Source organism: Carcharhinus amblyrhynchos, chromosome 1 (assembly GCF_965287045.1).
Source record: "Carcharhinus amblyrhynchos chromosome 1, sCarAmb.v2.hapA, whole genome shotgun sequence".
Classification (NCBI taxonomy): Eukaryota; Metazoa; Chordata; class Chondrichthyes; order Carcharhiniformes; family Carcharhinidae; genus Carcharhinus; species Carcharhinus amblyrhynchos.
In genome coordinates this window covers 85,395,788-85,414,601 of record NC_137324.1, presented here as the reverse complement: position 1 = coordinate 85,414,601, position 18,814 = coordinate 85,395,788, and the positions used below count along the sequence as shown (strand labels likewise).

The following is an 18,814-nucleotide window of genomic DNA, read 5'->3' as shown; positions in this document are numbered from 1 at the left end:
TTATACTCTTTGCCCCGTCCAATAAAGGCAAGCATGCCATATGCCTTCTTCACCACCTTTTCAATCTGTGCTGCCAACTTTAAGGATCTCTGGACTTGCACACGCAGATCCCTCTGTGTGACTATACTCCTGATGGTTCTGCCATTTACTGTATAGCTCCCCTCTGCATTTAATCTACCAAAATGCATCACTTCGCATTTATCTAGATTAAATTCCATCTGCCATTTCTCTGCCCAATTTTTCAGCCTATCTATATCCTGCTGGTATTCTCTGACAATGTTCATCACTATCCGCAACTCCAGCAATCTTTGTGTCGTCCGCAAACTTACTAATCAGACCAGTTACATCTTCTTCCAAATCATTTATACACATTACAAACAGCAGAGGTCCTAGTACAGAGCCTTGCGGAATACAAGTCACAGACCTCTATTCCCAATCCGTTCATGTGGCTATCTAGATAAGTCTTAAATGATCCTAACATGTCTACCTCAACCACCTTGCTTGGTAATGCATTCTAGGCACAGGGTATCAGTCTGAGGGTATCAGACATTTCAGAAGGATAGACAGGGAGGAAAAGGAGGCGGGGTAGGTCTGTTAATTAAGGATAACGTCAGGGCGGTAGCGAAAGACAATATAGGCTCTAAGGAGCAAAACGTGGAATCAATGCGGGTGGAGATCAGGAACAGTAAGGGGAAGAAGTCACTGGTGGACGTGGTCTATAGGCCCCCAAATAATAACTTTGAGGTGGGATGGGCTATAAACAAGTAAATAACAGATGCATGTAAAAACGGAACAGCAATAATCATGGGGGATTTTAACCTACATATTGATTGGTCGACTCAAGTCGGACACGGTGGACATGAGGAAGAGTTCTTAGAATGCTGTCGGGACAGTTTCCTCAAACAGTATGTTACAGAACCTACGAGGGAGCGAGCTATCTTGGATCTGGTCCTGTGTAATGAGACAGTTAAAATTAATGATCTCTTGTGAGGGATCCTCTTGGAATGAGTGATCACAATATGGTTGAACTTCTAATACAGATGGAGGGTGAGAAAGTAGGGTCCCAAACCAGTGTCCTCCGCTTGAACAGAGGGGAGTACAATAGGATGAGGGCGGAGTTGGCTAATGGAAACTGGGAGCACAGACTAGTTGGTAGGACAGCTGAGGAACAGTGGAGGATTTTTAAGGAGATTTTTTCTCAGTACTCAGCAAAAATATATTCCAGTGAAAAAGGAGGAATGTAAGAAAAGGGATAACCAGCTGTGGATAACTAAGGAACTAAAGGAGTATCAAATTAAAAATCAATGCATACAGAGTGGCCAAAATTAGTGGGGAACTAGAAGATTGGGAAAGCTTTAAAAAATAACAAAGAACTACTAAGAAAGCGATAAAGAAAGGGAAGATAGATTATGAAACTAAACTAGCACAAACTATAAAAACTGATAGTAAAAGTTTTTACAAATATATAAAACAGAAAAGAGTGGCTGAAGTAAATGTTGGACCTTTAGACGATGAGAAGGGGGTTTTAATAATGGGAAACGAGGAAATAGTTTTTTTGTATCGGTCTTCACAGTAGAGGACACAAATAGCATACCAATAATTGACGGTCATGAGACTGTAGGGGGTGAGGACCTTAAAACAATTACCATTACTAAAGAGGTAGTGCTTGGTAGACTAATGGGACTAAAGGTAGACAAGTCCCTGGGTCCGAATGGAATGTATCTCAGGGTATTAAAAAAAACGGCAGAAGTAATAGCAGATGCGTTAGTTGTAATTTATCAAAATTCGCTGGACGCTGGGAAGGAAAACAGCCAATGTAACCCTACTGTTTAAAAAAGGAGGTAGACAAAAGGCGGGTAACTACAGGCTGGTTAGCTTAACGTCCATAGTTGGGAAAATGCTGGAATCCATCATTAAGATGCAGTAGCGGGACACCTGGAAAAGAATGGTTCAATCAAGCAGACGCAGCATGGATTCATGAAGGGAAAGTTATGTTTGACGAATTTACTGAATTTTTAAGAAGATGTAATGAGTGCGGTTGACAGAGGGGAACTGGTGGATGTGGTGTTTTTAGATTTCCAGAAGACGTTCAATAAGGTGCCTCACAAAAGGTTGCTGCATAAGATTAAGGAACACGGAATTGGGGGTAAAGTGTTAGCGTGGATTGAGGATTGGCTATCTAATAGAAAACAGAGTTGGAATAAATGGGTGCTTTTCCGGTTGGCAGTTGGTGACTAGTGGTGTGCCACAGCCTCAACTGTTTACCATTTACATAGACGATCTGGAGGAGGGGACGAGTATAGGGTAACAAAGTTTGTGGATAACACAAAGGTGAGTGGGAAAGCAAATTGCGTGAAGGACGCAAAAAGTCTGCAGAGAAATTTGGATAGGCTAAGTGAGTGGGCAAGGATCTGGCAGATGGAGTATAATGTTGGCAAATGTGAGGTTATCCACTTTGGAAGGAATAATAATAAAATGGACTATTATTTAAATGGTGAAAAATTACAACATGCTACTGTGCAGAGGAACCTGCGGGTCCTTGTGCATGAATCGCAAAAACTCAGTTTGCAGATGATCAAGAAGGCAAATGGAATATTGGCCTTTATCATGAGGGATGGAGTATAAAAGCAGGGAGGTCTTGCTGCAATTGTACAAGGTACTGGTGAGGCCGCAACTGGAGTACTGTGTGCAATTTTGGTCCCCTTATTTGCGAAAGGATGTATTGGCTTTGGAGGGAGTGCAGAGAAGGTTCACCAGGTTGATTCTGGAGATGAGGAGGTTAGCTTATGAGGAGAGATTGAGTAGACTGGGCCTGTACTCGTTGGAGTTTAGAAGGCCGAGGGGAGATCTTATAGAGACATATAAGATAATGAAGGGGCTAGATAGGGTAGAAGCAGAGAGATTATTTCCACTTAGAAAGGAAACAAGAACTAGAGGGCACAGCCTCAAAATAAGGGGAAGTCAATTTAGAACAGATTTGAGGAGGAATTTCTTCTCTGAGGGTAGTGAATCTTTGGAATTCTCTGCCCATTGAAGCAGTGGAGGCTACCTTGTTAAATGTGTTTAAGTCACAGGTAGATAGATTTATGATGAATAAGGGAAGGGTTATGGGGAGCAGGCGGGTAAGTGGAACTGAACAACTATCAGATCAGCCATGATCTTGTTGAATTACGGGGCAGGCTTGAGGGGCTAGATGGCCTACTCCTATTTCTTATGTTCTTACCTGCAATCAGAAAAAAGACCCCTCCATTGCTACCCTCTGTCTTCTATGGCCAAGCCAGTTCTGTACCCATCTAGCTAGTTCACCTTTGATCCTGTGAGATTTAATCTTTTGCACCAGCCTGCCATGAGGGTTCTTATCAAATGCTTTACTAAAATCCATGTAGATGACGATATCCACGGTCCTTCCCTCGTCAATCATTTTTGTCACCTCCTCAAAAAACTCAACCAAATTTGTGAGGCACGACCTCCCTCATACAAAACCATGTTGTCTATTGCTATTGAGGCAATTCAGTTCCAAATGCGTATAGATCCTGTCTCTAAGAATCTTCTCCAACAATTTCCCTACCACAGACATCAAGCTCACTGGCCTATGATTACCCAGGTTATCCTTGCTACCCTTCTTAAATATCGGGACCACATTTGCTATCCTCCAATCCTCTGGGACCTTACGTCTGTCCAATAAAGAAACAAAGATTTCTGTTAGAGGCCCAGCAATTTCATTCTCTTGTCTCTCAGTAATCTAGGACAGATGCCACCTGGCCCTGGGTATTTGTCTACCTTAATGCTGCTTAAAACGCCTAACACTTCCTCTCTTGTAATTGCAATTTGTTCTAACGGGTCTACACATCCCTCTGAGACTCTACCAATCAACATGTCCCTTTCTTTTGTGAATACTGATGCAAGTATTCATTTAGGATCTCATGTACTTCCTTGGGTTCTAAGCATAACTCCCCTCCTTTGTTCTCAAGAGGTCTGACTCTTTGTCTGATAACCCTCTTGTTCTTAACGTATGTATAAAATGCCTCGGGATTCTCCTTAATCCTATCTGCCAAGGACATTTTGTGATCCCTTTTTGTCCTTCTAACTCCCTGTTAGTAGCCAAGTTATAGAATAGGAAATTCCCAGGTTCAACTCTGATTTGTGCTGTACTAACATTTAGTACAGTAAGAAGTGTGGTAGAAGTGGCCTCAGAATTACAGAAATGAAATTTAGTCAGACTTATGTGGTCCAGTAACCCCTGATTGACTTGCGCAGATGTGGCCATTAGACCAGTATTGTATCGATCTCTGTTATATTGCAACTGTGACTGAATAACTTGCTAACAGTCACTTTGATGCATAAACAATGACTAATTGCTGAAAAATAACTAGCATTCCAGTAGTACAGCTAAGAGTTAATATCACAAGAGAAAAAGAAAGCATTATAAAGTTCCTCTTTCATTTCACGTAAAAATGAAAGAATTCTTTGCAAAAGACACAGACATCAACACAAAGATACTCTCAATACAAAGGACCCATATTAATTAAAAAACTAATATAGGTAAAAATAAACAGTAAATTGGTTTTCGAGGTGATTAACAGCTAATTGATGGCAAAGTTGACAGTTTCAGAGAAAAATATGAGCATCACATTAACGTTAGTCAGATATATTTTATAGACAAGTGTCCAGTATTTAGGGATTGCTTCAGATAAGTAGATATTTAAGCCAAATACTGATTTAGAGTCTTCTCCTTTGGTTCTGCTCAAAAATGTTACATTGGCTAATCAGAGACTCAATTCACTGAACCGAACCCTCTTACAATAGGGAAAAAAATTGAGCAAAGTGTGAACCATGCTGTCAAATCGTGTCTATTGTATTACTATCCAAGACAATTTTGTGCCCAAATGACTTTTTAAAAAACTTCAATGTGGGATTTACATGATTTAATTAAAAGATTTAGTCAGAATTAATATGAACAATTAATTTCATTTGCAATTTACTGGACACAATACCTTAGAGGCATCAAATACTTACATCGAGAGTGTGTGTATTTAGAACCATAAGACCCATGTTTTTGGTCAGAAGTTTACATGCATGTCCTGTTTAGAAAAAACAAAATAAAAAAGTTCAGTTCGACAGAAATGCAAACTGTTGTATAACTTCCACTATAGTATAGTTTTATGATTGGTGGACTTGGGAATATGACTCGTAATTGAGAAATAGGAGCAGGAGTAGATCATTCTGCCCCTCAAGTCTACTCTGCATTTATTTTGTGTTTCACATTAATAAAGTTCAGGTCTATATAACATTATGAATTGAACAACAATGTAACAAGACATGTACAATGCTCAGATTTTTACCTTTGACTTGCGGATTTGAAAGAGCATTTTATTGAAAGAGCATCTTATCTGAACATTTTATTATATATATATATACACATACAAATACTTCCATGGCTGTAAACATTGTCTTGTTTTGTAGTCTTGTTAGTACAATCTGAATTATTTGATCAACATTGAGGTTGGTCTGTTAATTATCAAACAGGAATTGATTCAAAGCTCATCACTATTAGAATAATCTCCTCAATTTTAACATTTTAATGAAATGTTCAGAGCTGAGAAGTCTAGGTGTAACAAGTAGTAAATAGTCACAACCAACTATTAACTTGCGGATTTGAACCTCTGTTCCTGAAGGAATGAGCTAAAATTGAGTGCAATTTTCATAGCTCATCCTGCCCTTGGTTCTTCCTCTGGGACAATTGTCAAAATGGCTGGGAAACAAATCAAAAAAGGTGGTCCAGAAAATCAAGAAAAGACATGCATACCTTAATCCAACATGAAAAATTAATCCCTACCAAATGCTAATTTTATTTTCTTTTAGCATATTTTTCACTTGCTATATACTAATCCTTTTGACTGCTGCTTGGCACTTACAAATTGCAAAATACTAGCAGCATCTGCAATACAGCGTTTGAAAATCATAAACATTTACTTAACAGGATATTAAAAAAATGAATTAAAGTATTGCCTCATGGGGCGAAGGATGTGGGAAACCTCGTTAGAAACAATTTCAATGCAATATTTTCTGATTTTTAAATAGAACATATCGATCTGATCATGTAACATTAATTTGACAGCATTGTCACTATCACAAGCTAACAAAAAAGTCTTGAACAATTGTTTAAACTGTAACTAGGTTTAAGTGAAATTATTACTTAATTTGCTTTGATGTCCTTGATGATCATAATGTGCACACATTTCTGAACTTCACTGATGGCCTAACTTCGGTGAGAAGCCAAGACCCTCAGCACATGAGAGAATGCCAGTTATGGTCACAAATGAATCACAGAATCCCCACAGTGCAGAAACAGGCCATTTGGCCCATCTTTAACATCCTGTAAATTGTAGGTGGACAGAAACAGAGGATGTAAAAAGGCTTAGACTTCCATGGAAATTTACTTTATGGTTCAGCATTACATGAAATGTGATTACCACATAGCTTGTACATGTCATGGTGAAGACCAATCCAATTAAAAATTTTGAGGTCAACATTTAAATTAGGGAAAATAACAGTAGTTGTGACTATTTCTTAAAACGATTCTGGTTTTCAAAGGGTACTGAATCTCTACCCTGCAATGTTCCCCTTTGTGCCACCTGCTTTGTAAAGGAAGAGCACCCCTCCTGTCACCCCTCCACAACACTGAACAATAACTCCGGATCTGACTTCCACCGGATTCCACCGGAATAATGGCTGGAACACCACGTCTTTCAGGTCCTTAGCTTGTGCACCGTATTCATTGCTGATCACAAAAAAACAGGGGAGATAGTGTAGAGCAAAGGAGCATGAGGTTATCTCGTGTCAAAGGTGAGATATGAGGAAAGCTAGGAGAAAGCTCATGTTTCTCAGCCTTGAAAAGAAGTAACAGAGACAATCTTCTTGTGATATACAAGATACTTAATTTGGAAAATGTAAACCAAGAACTTTACTTTAAATTGCAAAAGTAGAACAAAGACTAGAAGTTCAAAATATTAAAATGTAACTTTAGAATGGATTTACAGAGACTGATCAATACTTGGAGTGAACTCCGGGTGTAGTATTGGAGCAAAATCCTGGAATTATTTAAGAACTAATGCGATGCAACAATGATCGATGCAAAACTTTAGGCTCATTCTGGATGGATGAACAAATCTGGCCTGAATAATAATCCTCATCTGCAATTACCCACAGAAATATCTTTTAATGTGCTGCGTGTATTTCCATTACCACTTTTCTCCTTTCAGTGAGAGTATATTTTTGTTACTTCTACAAAGCTGAAGACAATGTGAAAATTAGATGTTTTTATATTGTTTTCAAAACAGGATGCAGACCATCCTATTGGACAACTCTCCCCAACAACCACTGTAATATTAATGCAAACTGTTTAGACACAGAACATCCAAGAAAATTCACAGCAGTGTTTTCCCTGAATATAAATGATTGGAAGTGCAGACAGAAGCAAAATCCTCCCAATTTACAGATGATATCAAACTACATGAGACTAGTAAACAATAGGAAACATGCTATTCTAATATGGAAGGCTCAGGATAGATTAGACTGATGAATGGTAGATGTCACCTACTGTTGGGAGTAGATAATAAATGATAGAAATATAAATTAAATGAGACTATTTTAAAGGAAATAGCACAGCAGATGGAGGTGGGAATGCACTTAGATTGCTAAAACCATCAGCAAAGGTAAAATGAACAAGTAGGATCACCTGTTGTGCAGCAAGAGCACAAATCTCAGGAATCATAAGTACCTCACCTGTACTGTACCTGAATTTTGAGAAAGAGGCTTTTTAAGCTTAGGGTAATCTCAAAGTATTCATCAAAAGTCGACACTAGGTAAGTGCCAATGGACCCAATGTTCTTGGGATATTGAGGCCATGAAAGAATTTTTCCATCCAAGGGGAGAAGGAATTAAGTGTTAGAACAGAACTTGCATTTACATTTTGCTAAATACAGCATGGATATGCAGCGGGCATATCATGTCTAACAAATCTTTGAATAGGTAATTAAAATGACAGAACAACAGAGTAGTTGGAGTGAGAAAATACCAAGGCCAGCCAGGGGATGGTGGGTTCAAAGTCCATCCACCACACTCAATTACATGTGTGACAAGTATTGCAAAATTCAACCACATCATAATGGAGTCCAGGCCAATAAAAATGTTTTTGTACTTTTCTGGAGTCTCCCTTACTCCTAAATGATCTCTTATTGGAACATCATGTGCTACCTGTAACATCTCCTTTCTACAATCCACCATTACTACTACTTGATGAATATCTTCCCAATTTACATCCACCTGAATATATGTAAGTGTTCTACTTCCTCATTAAGACATTATTTTTAAAGCAATAACATTCCAATATACACTCAGATTCTCCTGTGTATGTTTTCTGCTACAACTATTATATCTCTGCATTTTTCTGTTGCAATTCTGCCAACTACCCTGAACTAAAGGTATCTTTATTAGGGGCAGCACAGTGGCAAGCACCACAGCCTCACAGCTCCAGGGGCCTGGGCACGATTTTAGTCTCAGATCACTGTGTATGGAGTTTGCACATTCTCCTAGTGTCAGCGTGGATTTCCTCCAGGTGCTCTGGTTTCCTCCCATACTCCAACAATATGCTGATTAAGTGGATTGGCCATGCTAAATTGCCCCTTAGCGTCAATGGGTTTAGTGAGATAAGTATGTGGGGTTACGGGAGAGGACCTGGGTGGGATTGTTGTCAGTGCAGGTTCGATGGACCAATGACCTCCTTCTGCACTGTAGTGATTCCATCTGCTTCATCCTCCGCCTGTTCTTGTTCTTTACCAACCACCTGATCAAAGACCGTTTCTGATATTGTGTACAGTTCTGGTTACCCTATTATAGAAAGGATATTATTAAATCAGAAAGAGTGCAGAAAAGATTTACTAGGATGCTACTGGGACTTGGTGGTTTGAGGCATAAGGAGAGGCTGGATAGACTAGGACTGTTTTCCTTGGACTGGCTTAGGAGTAATCTTGCAGAAATCTATAAAATAATGAGGGGCACAAATAAGATAGGTAGTCAACATTTTTTCCCAAAGGTAAGGGAGTTTAAAACTAGAGGGCATAGGTTAAGGTCAGAAGGGAAAGATACAAAAGAGTGCAGAGGGGCAATTTTTTCACACAGAAAGCAGAGTGTGTCTGGAACAAGCTGCCAGAGTAGTGGAAGAGGCAGGCATAATTTTGTCTTTTAAAAAGCATTTAGACGGTTACCCGGGTAAGATGAGTATAGAGGGAAATGTGCCAAACACAGTCAATTGGAACTAACTTTATGGTAAAAACTGGGCGAGTTGGACAAGCTGGACCAAAGGAACTGTTTCTATGCTGTAAACCTCTATGACTCTACGATAATAGAACTTCAGCCTCCTTATGTTTACTCTTTGATTTCTCCTCCTCCTCTTTCGACCTCTGGCTTTGTAGTTTTGTTGCCACACAGTCAGGAAACTTCCCAGGATATACTTCCTGCAGCCCTCAGTTATTTTGTTTTCCACTGGCTTTTCAACCACAGTAGGCATCACTTCCATCTGTGATCCAGCCATACTGTTACCCAGGATAAACTGTACCACTGAAAAAGATAATTTCTCTATTATTCCCACCACCTATTTTCACCAGACTCTCCAACCTGGTCTCCTTCCCCCACCAATCCTGTCTGCAGAATGGCAGAAGGCCCCAACCCACACTGATCGCCCCATGAGACCCCATGCCTGATGGGCAGTGCTAAGGTGCACCCTGGGCATTGGCACCTTGACAGTGCCAGCCTGTGACCCTGGTGCTGCCCAAGGGGTAAAGTGCCAATGCATTCAGATCAGATGGACTGCGTCGGCAATATTTGCTTGAACAAATGTGGTACAGCCATGCCTAGGCTGGTTGAAACCATGTACTTTGCACCTCCCAACTTTATCTAATGGGAGATAAAGCTCCTTGAATGCAGATTACACTGATAGTGTACTGTTGGGTGAAGATGCCAATATATGTCTCTTGGCTACAGATAGTCCCTCAACATTGAATTGGAGGATGTGAAGACATGTCTAATGGTACAAGACTCACAGGATTTCATATTACTGGCATTTTTCTTAACTCTCTGATACTGAAATGAAGTGAAGATTTGTTGAATTCAGTTTGCTAGGAGGATCATTGGCTTACTCGCTGTAGGGCAGGTACTGTTGGTGCAAAGGCATGGTGTTGGGCATCTTGAGGGGAATTGCTTGATAGAGCAGACGCAGCACGGTTTCGTTAAGAGGAAGTCGTGTCTGACAAATTTATTGGAGTTCTATGAGGATGTGTCTAGGGCGGTGGATAGAGGAGAGCCGGTGGACGTGGGTCTTTCTTGATTTTCAGAAGGCGTTTGACAAGCTACCTCACAAGAGGCTATTGCAGAAGGTAAGGAGGCACGGAGTTGGGGGTAGGGTGTTAGCGTGAATAGAGGATTGGTTGTCAAATAGGAGGCAGAGAGTGGTGGTTAATGGGTGCTATTCGGATTGGCGGTTGGTGACTAGTGGAGTGCCCCAGGGGTCGGTGCTGGGTCCTCAGCTATTTACCATTTATATAGATGATCTGGAGGAGGGAACCGAGTGTATGGGGTCGAAATTTGCTGATGACACCAAGATTGGTGGAAAGGCAAATCGCGCGGAGGGTGTGGAGAGTCTGCAGAAGGATCTAGATAGGCTGGGCGAATGAGCCAGGAGCTGACAAATGGAATTTAATGTTGGCAAGTGTGAGGTGGTCCACTTTGGTAGGAATAATGGTAGGAAGGACTATTACTTACGGGGCGAAAAACTGCAGCAGGCGACGGTGCAGAGGGACCTCGGGGTCCTTGTGCATGAGTCGCAAAAACCCAGCCTGCAGGTGTAGCAGGTGGTCAGGAAGGCTAATGGGATGCTGGCCTTCATAGCGAGGGGGGTTGAATATAAAAGTAGGGAGGTCTTGCTGCAGCTGTATAGGGCATTGGTGAGGCCACAGCTGGAGTACTGTGTGCAGTTTTGGTCGCCGCACCTGCGCAAAGATATTTTGGCCTTGGAGGGAGTGCAGAGGAGGTTTACTAGGCTGATACCGGAGTTGAGGGGGTTGAGCTATGAGGAGAGGCTGAATAAACTAGGCTTGTACTCGTTAGAGTTTAGAAGAATGAGGGGAGATCTCATTGAGATGTATAGATGATGAATGGGATGGATAGGATAGAGGTGGAGAGACTCTACCCGCTCAAAAAAGACAGTAGGACTAGGGGGCACAGCCTCAAGATAAAGGGGAGGCGGTTTAGAACGGAGTTGAGGAGGAACTTCTTCACTCAAAGGGTGGTGAATCTCTGGAATTCTCTGCCCGTTGAAGTGGTGGAGGCTGCCTCACTAAATATTTTAAAGACGCGGGTTGATGGGTTTTTGATAAGAGAGGGGATTAAGGGTTATGGGGAGAGGGCGGGAAAGTGGAACTGAGCCACGACAGATCAGCCATGATCTTATTGAATGGCGGGGCAGGCTCGAAGGGCTAGATGGCCTACTCCTGCTCCTATTTCTTATGTTCTTATGTTCCTATGTCATTTCTTTCAGCACCACAAATATACTTTCCTCTCAGCTTTTACAAATTAAATAACTGTCTCTTCCTACTGTTAATTGCTTACCTCGGTCCACCTTCCCATTCTTGCCTATATTATTTTCTCTACATAAAATGGGACTCCAGTCTCCTTGTTTATTAAAATTGGCTGAAAGATTACCCACTGACCCCATCTTCAATGACTGCCCTCATCGTCACATCCCTCCTACACTCTGATTCACCAACTTTGTTTTTCTGTGCTTCTCACACATCCTTCCCCCAACTCCAATATTAGGAGTAGAGCCTTTGGCCAAAGTTGTTCTGCTTTTCTATCCTCCCTACTTAGACCCTCTGCTCTCCACTTCACTGTCTTCTTTTAAAAACGTTCCCACTATGCTAATTTTAATGTAGTCCCTTAATCACTTCTCTTGAAATCTCCTCCTCAGCTCAGCATTTAGCCCTCTTGCTTTTTTCCCTAAAATAATCTTGGAATGTTCATTATGTTGAAGGCATCATGGAAGTATACAATATTGTTAAACAAACACAGGTTTCACAGGGAAGTGGCCCGTCTCCTTGCAAGAGGTGTAACACAGGCTGTAATGATCCATCAGAAAGGCTTTCATGATACCTTCATGTGCTGCAGATACATGAGACAATAATGTTCTTTAAATCGTAGAACCTTAGAATGGTTACAGTGGAGAAAGTCTTTATTTGACTTGTATCTATGCCAGCTCTGCAAAATCAACTAACCTAGTGCAACTCCAATGTCTTTTCCCCATAGGCCTATGAATTTTTTTAAAAAAAATTATCAAATTCTCTTATGAAAGTCTCATCTATATCCTAGGCTCTATTAATTGAGGTACAAGGGTATAAGATCAAAGAAGTTATGCTAAACTTGTACAAGATGCTTGTTTGACTTCAGCTGTGGCATTACATCCTGTTCTGGATGCCACACTTTAGGAAGGATGTGAAGGCATTGGAGACAGAGTAGAAAAGATTCACAGGAATGGTTCCAGGGGTGAAGAACGTCAGCTATGACGACAGACTGGACAAGTTAGCATCGTTTTCCTTGGAGAAAAGAAGGCTGAGAGGCGATTTGATAGCAGTATACAAAACCATGACAAGTCTAGACAGAATAGATAGGGAGGAACTGTTCCCAATCATGAAGGATCAAGGACACAGAGTTAAAGAAACTGGAAACAGAAGCAAAATCAGTGAGAATTTTTTCAGAGACTGAAATGCACTTGCCTGAGACTGTGATGAAGACACGTTCAATTGAGACATAAATTGTAAAATCCCTACAGTGCAGACGGAGGCTATTCGGCCCATCGAGTCCACACTGACCACAATTCCATCCAGACACTGTCTCCTTGACCTCACACATTTACCCTGCTAACACTACGGGGCAATTTACCATGGCCAATCAACCTAACCTGCACATCTTTAGACTGTGGGAGAAAACCAGAGCACCCGGAGGAAACCCACGCAGACACAGAGAGAACATGCAAACTCTACACAGGCAGTGACCTGAGGCAAGAATTGAACCCAGGTCCCTGGTGCCGTGAGGCAGCAGTGCTAATCACTGTTCCACCTTGCTGTCCATGATAAAAAAGGAATTAGATTGTTCTTTGAAAAGGACCAACGTGCAGGGTTGCTGGAGAATAGTGCTGGTGAATTGCTCATTCAGAGAGCTATGCAGACACAGTGGACTGAACAGCTTCCTTCTATGCTGTAACAATTCTGTGAAGCTGTCCCACCACACTCCCTGGCAGTACATTCTATAATATTCCAGGTGAGGCCGAAGCAGTGTTTTATACAGGTTTATTGTAATAAAAGAACAAGAACTGCTCAATATGGCAGCTTTCAATCTGCCATGAGTGTAAACCTAATTGAAAAATGCTAGGAAATTGCAATGGAATGGATGCAATGACCTTGCAAGATGACAATAGTGCTGAATGCACCAAACCTTCAATTTGACTTCCTACTGCTTTGTCACCAGTTTAACTTGCATACAAATATATGAACAAGGAGTAGGAGTAAGCTGCATGGTGGCACTGCCTCACAATGCTAGGGACCCTGGTTCGATTCCTGTCTTGGGTCACTGTCTGTGTGGAATTTGCACATTCTCCCCATGTCTGCGTGGGTTTCCTCCGGACACTCCGGTTTCCTCCCATACTCTGAGAGACATGCTGGTTAGGTACATTGACCCGAACAGGTGCCGAAGTGTGGCGACTAGGGGAATTTCACAGTAACTTCATTGCAGTGGTTAACGTAAGCCTACTTGTGACACTAATACATAAACTAAAAAGAAAAGCTGTTTACTCCTTGAGATTGCTCTGTAAATTAATCAGATCACGGCTGATCTGATAGTAACCTAGGATCTGCATCCTGCCAATCTCTCTTTACTGTCTACAAGTGGTGATACAGCTTGGCTGACATCCAAATGGACTAGGAACAGAAGTAGGCCTCTTGAGCCTGCTCCATTCAACAAGGTCACAGCAATCTGACTGTAGCCTCAACACATTCTTACCTACTCCACGGCCTATCACCCCCTTGAATATCAAAATATATCCAGCTCTGCCTTAAAAATATTCAAAGACTCTGCTTCTATCACTTTTTCAAGAAGGGACTTCCAAAGGCTCTCACACCTCAAAGATTTTACCTAATCTCTCTTTTTAATGGGTGACCCCCTTATTTTTAAATGGTGATCCCTAGCTCTAGATTCTCCCACAAAAGGAAATACCCTCTCTACATCCATCCTGTAAAGACCCCTCAGGATGTTTCAATCCAGTCTCTTCTTACTGTTCTTAACTCCAGTGGATACAATCCTAATCTATCAAACCATTCCAGGTAGTAGTCTGGTAAACTTTCACTGAACTGCTTCCAATCCTTTAACGAAAGTAACCAATACCACTGTACTCCAAATGTAGTCTCAGTAATCCCCTTTATAACTGAAGCATAAACTCCCTTCTTTAGTATCCAATTCCCCTCACAATAAATGATAACATTGTAATAGTTTTCCCTATTATTTATTGTATCTGCATACTAGCTTTTGGTGTATTCATACACTAGGGTATCCAGATCTACTGCATCTTAGAGCTCTACAATCTCTCACCATTTAGATAATGTGCACCTTTTTTATTCTTTATCAAAATGGACAATTTCACACATTATCTTCCATTTGTTAGATCTTTGTCCATTCACTTAACTGATTTATGTTTCTGTAGCGTCCTTATGTCCTCTTCACAACTTCCTTTCTTACCTATTTGTGCCATCAGAAAATTTGGCACTCTCCGTCAATCCCTTCATTCAAGTCATTTACATAAATTGTAAACAGCTGAGGTCCCATCACTAGTCCCTGTGGCACACCAATCGTTGCATCTTGCCAACGTTAAGATGACTAATTTATGCCTACTCTCTACTTCCTGTTAGCCAGCCAATCTTCTATCCATGCAAATATGTTACCCTGTAACTTGGACCATTGTACCATGATAAATAATTACCTGCCCAAGCTGTATAAAGTTCTCAGAGATAAATTGAAACAATTAAGGACGTAAAGTATCTAAAAAATACAGAAATAACATTGTTTTTGACTTTGATTGCTGCAGTTAAAATTATGGAAGAATTTCTTAACTAAAAGGAACCAACAGCATTAATCTGTCTAAATTTTAAATTGCAATTAAAAACCTCTGGGGGATTAATTGCGCACTCATAAATGCATCAAAAACAGGCGATCCTTTAATGATTCAAATACAACTAATGAAATACTGAAATAGCACAATACAGATCTATATTGGATTATGCTTTGGACCAATGTTGGACAAATCCTGGAGATATTTCACAAATACGCAAGAAAACAAATCAGATAGAATTAGTCATGTTAGGAGGCCACCTCTGCATGAACTTCATCTTTTTTAAAAAAAAGTTCTGCTGGTGAGTATCAAAACATAAATTCCAACCTTTGACAGAAAATCAAACCTGAAAGCATCTAAGCCTCTGTCTTCTGAAAATGTCTGAACTATCTCCAGTTGGATTTCTGATAGTTAAGATGAGATAAAAGAATCATCTCTCATTGCATTATCTATCACAACTAACATGGGAGAGTACTTCCATTACTCAGACATCAGCATATTAATAGCACCAAGCAGGTTAAAAAAATTCCTTCCCCTTTGTTGATGCATAGTCCATTTACTGTTAAGGGGTGGGGGTGGGTGGGAGCAAGGGTTGTAAAGCTCAAGGCTGTGCAGTTACTTGATTGTGTTCTTCAAATCAAATAACCTTTTTGCCAAATTGCACCCCTTCCATGGATAGAGTTATAAAATCTCCAGGCAAGTAGGTCTGAAGGCAGGAAAACCTTGTTGAGAAAAATGCCATTCAATATGCCAGTTTTGAAATTAAAATAAGTTATTCTGTTCATTTTTGTATTTGCAAAGGAGAAGATCATAAGTGACCAAGGAAACTGCTGTGTTGTCATAAAAAAAACTGTTAATTCAATAATATCTTTAGGGAAGAGGACCTGACATTCCCGTACTCGACAGTAAATCAAACTACTGTTCCCTCTAATTTTCCTTCCGCACTCATGGCCCTTTTCCTTTTTTTGCTTTCCTCTTTCATACAGCCCTATGGTGCAGAAAGAGGCCCTTCGGCCCACTGAGTCTGCACCAAACACAATCCCACCCAGGCCCTACCCCCATATCCCTACATATTATACCCATTGATCCCTCTAAGCTCCACTACCCTGGACACTAAGGGGCAATTTCTTAGCATGGCCAATGAACCTAACCTGCACATCTTTGGACTGTGGGAGGAAACCGGAGTACCCAGAAGAAACCCACACAGACACAAGGAGTACGTGCAAACTCCACACAGACAGTGACCCGAGCCGAGAGTCGAACCAGGACTCTGGAGCTGTGAAGCAGCAGTGCTAACCACTGTGCTACCGTGCCGCCCATGGGATGTGGGCATTTCTGGCAAGGCCAGCATTTGTTGCCCATCCCCAGTAGCTCCTGAAGCGAATGGCAAGCTAAGCCATTTCAGAGGGCAGTTGAGATTCAACCACATTGCTTTAACTCGAGTCAGATATAGGGGTGTAGGTTTCCTTCCTCTGAAAAACCCATCAGTGAAACAGATGGGTTTTTATAACAATTGGCTGTGGTTGTCGTGGTCAACACGAGTGAAACTAGCATTACATTCCGGATTTATGACTGGAATTTAAATCCCACTAGCTACCATGGTAGGATTTAACCCCATGTTTGAAATTCAGCAATATTACAATTACACCATTATGCACTCCATCTGCCCTCTTCGCCCCCACCTCAGCAGCATTGCACAGGCCTTTTAAGAGTTCTCAGTTGTACAGATAACTGCCCCTCATTATAAAGGTGAAAGAGTGCTTCATTTTTATTATTACACATCATGTATAAAAAATTTAACGCAACTGAGAGCACAATATTGTGCATTATATAGTGATACATCACTATCACGGGATCAAGAAGTTTTGCCTCACAACTTTATATAAACTATAATGAACTTTCAGAAAAAATTGAGATTCTTTACCTGAAAAGATTTTAGACATTCATTGCTTTCCCACTGCCTGCCCTTCTATAAAATTAAACTGAACAGGGTACTATTTTGCCACATACTATAGCTTTGCCAACTTCACAAGAAAATCTGACTGTCTTCATCCAAGAAAGAACCCAACTTCAAACCAAGCTTTGGCAATTGTCCCTGACGACAAGTTGGACATGACCCTCCCTTCTTCTGATGAAAAAGTTCAGAGATTATTTGGCTTCTAATAAAATGAAAACACAGTACTTTGTTTCCATGTTTATCTAGAAGAATATTGTATGAGGATGTGCATTTACAAATTAAACACAGCCTTCAGTAAAATACTATTAACTGTAACTCCAGCTGTACCTATATTAATAGCGGTTTCCTGCTTGTCTCCTGTCAGGATCCAAATTTTGATGTCTGCTTTGGATAATGTTTCTATGGTTTCAGGGACTTTGTCTTGTAGTCTATCTTCAATTGCTGTAGCTCCAAGCAACTGCAGATTCTATTAAAACGACATGAAAAATAATTAGTAGCAGGACAAATAGATAAGCTTGTCAAAGGATTTATCTCAGAGATTACTGCATTAAGTGCAACCATATGGGTATGAGATTTTCACTTCTCAGCAAGCTTGAATTCCAGATTGTCGAACCCTATCTCACTAGCACTCATGTTAACCACAGTTAGCAATGCTCCCTTATAGCGTTCCACTGTACTTTTTAGAGGTGAATGCCAATGTGTCCTACGAATACTGCACAGTATCATAACAGGCAAAAAAACCAGAGGCAACATGAAGAAAAAAATGCAGTGAATTATGATGATCTAGAATGCACTGCTTAAAAGCATGGTGAAAGCAGATTCAAAAGTAAATTTCAAAATGAAATTGGACAAATACTTGAAGGGCAAAATTTGCAGGGCTATGGAGGAAGACCAGGAGACTGGAACTAATTAAGTAGCTCTTTCAAAGAGTTGGCACATACTCGATGGGCTGAATGACTTGTTTCTGTGCTGTCTCATTCCATAATTATATTTTCTCCAAGATGCCTTGTAATGGTTAAGAGTTCACAATCTCCACAAGTTGTGTTCTACTGAACTCCAGAGGGTGAACTTCCAAGTTTTTACCTGAAGCTTGGTCTATCTGGTAGGAAACATGCTAGATGGGCTTAAAATTACTTTTCTATGTTTTTAACAGAGAAAATCAGGCCTTAAATTCAAAAAAGCACACAAACAAAATTGTAAATGAAGTGGTTTCCTGGTCAAAATGTTGACCCATCTTTTCTCCTGTGATAATTTCTCCTAAACATTTCTAGTAATTTACTATTTTTTAATAGATGGTATGGTTTCAATAAGGTATGATTCCAACCTTCATTTTTAATTGGCCTAAATTGAGTTTAGCTGAAAACAGGGAGAATTAAACAAGTATTTTGCATCGGTCTTCACTATAGACGATATATGTAACATCCCTGAAACAGTCATAAACCAGGAAATGAGAAGGAGGGAGGAACTCAGAAAAATTAGTCACCAGAGAAGTAGTACTGAATAAATTTTTGCCGCTGCAGTTGATAAGATCCTGGGTTCTGATGCATCTCATTTGAGGAACTTAAAGGAAGTGGCTAATGAGATTGTTGATGCATTGGTTTTAATTTTCCAAACTTCCCTAGATTTGGGGAAATTCCATTCCACTGGAA

At 40.5% G+C, this 18,814-nt stretch overlaps 1 protein-coding gene across 3 annotated transcripts in view; it reads right to left on the bottom strand.

Moving 5' to 3' along the window:
* The window catches only part of atp8a1 (ATPase phospholipid transporting 8A1), a 362,709-nt gene that overhangs the window by 123,744 nt on the left and 220,151 nt on the right, over positions 1–18,814 (bottom strand). For all 3 annotated transcript variants that reach the window (XM_080188142.1, XM_080188135.1, XM_080188148.1), the window contains exons 22-23: positions 17,493–17,631; positions 5,017–5,081 (exon numbers count right to left, since the gene is read on the bottom strand). In XM_080188142.1, the coding sequence (XP_080044268.1) occupies positions 5,017–5,081; positions 17,493–17,631 (204 nt within the window). The remainder of the gene's footprint in view (positions 1–5,016; positions 5,082–17,492; positions 17,632–18,814) is intronic.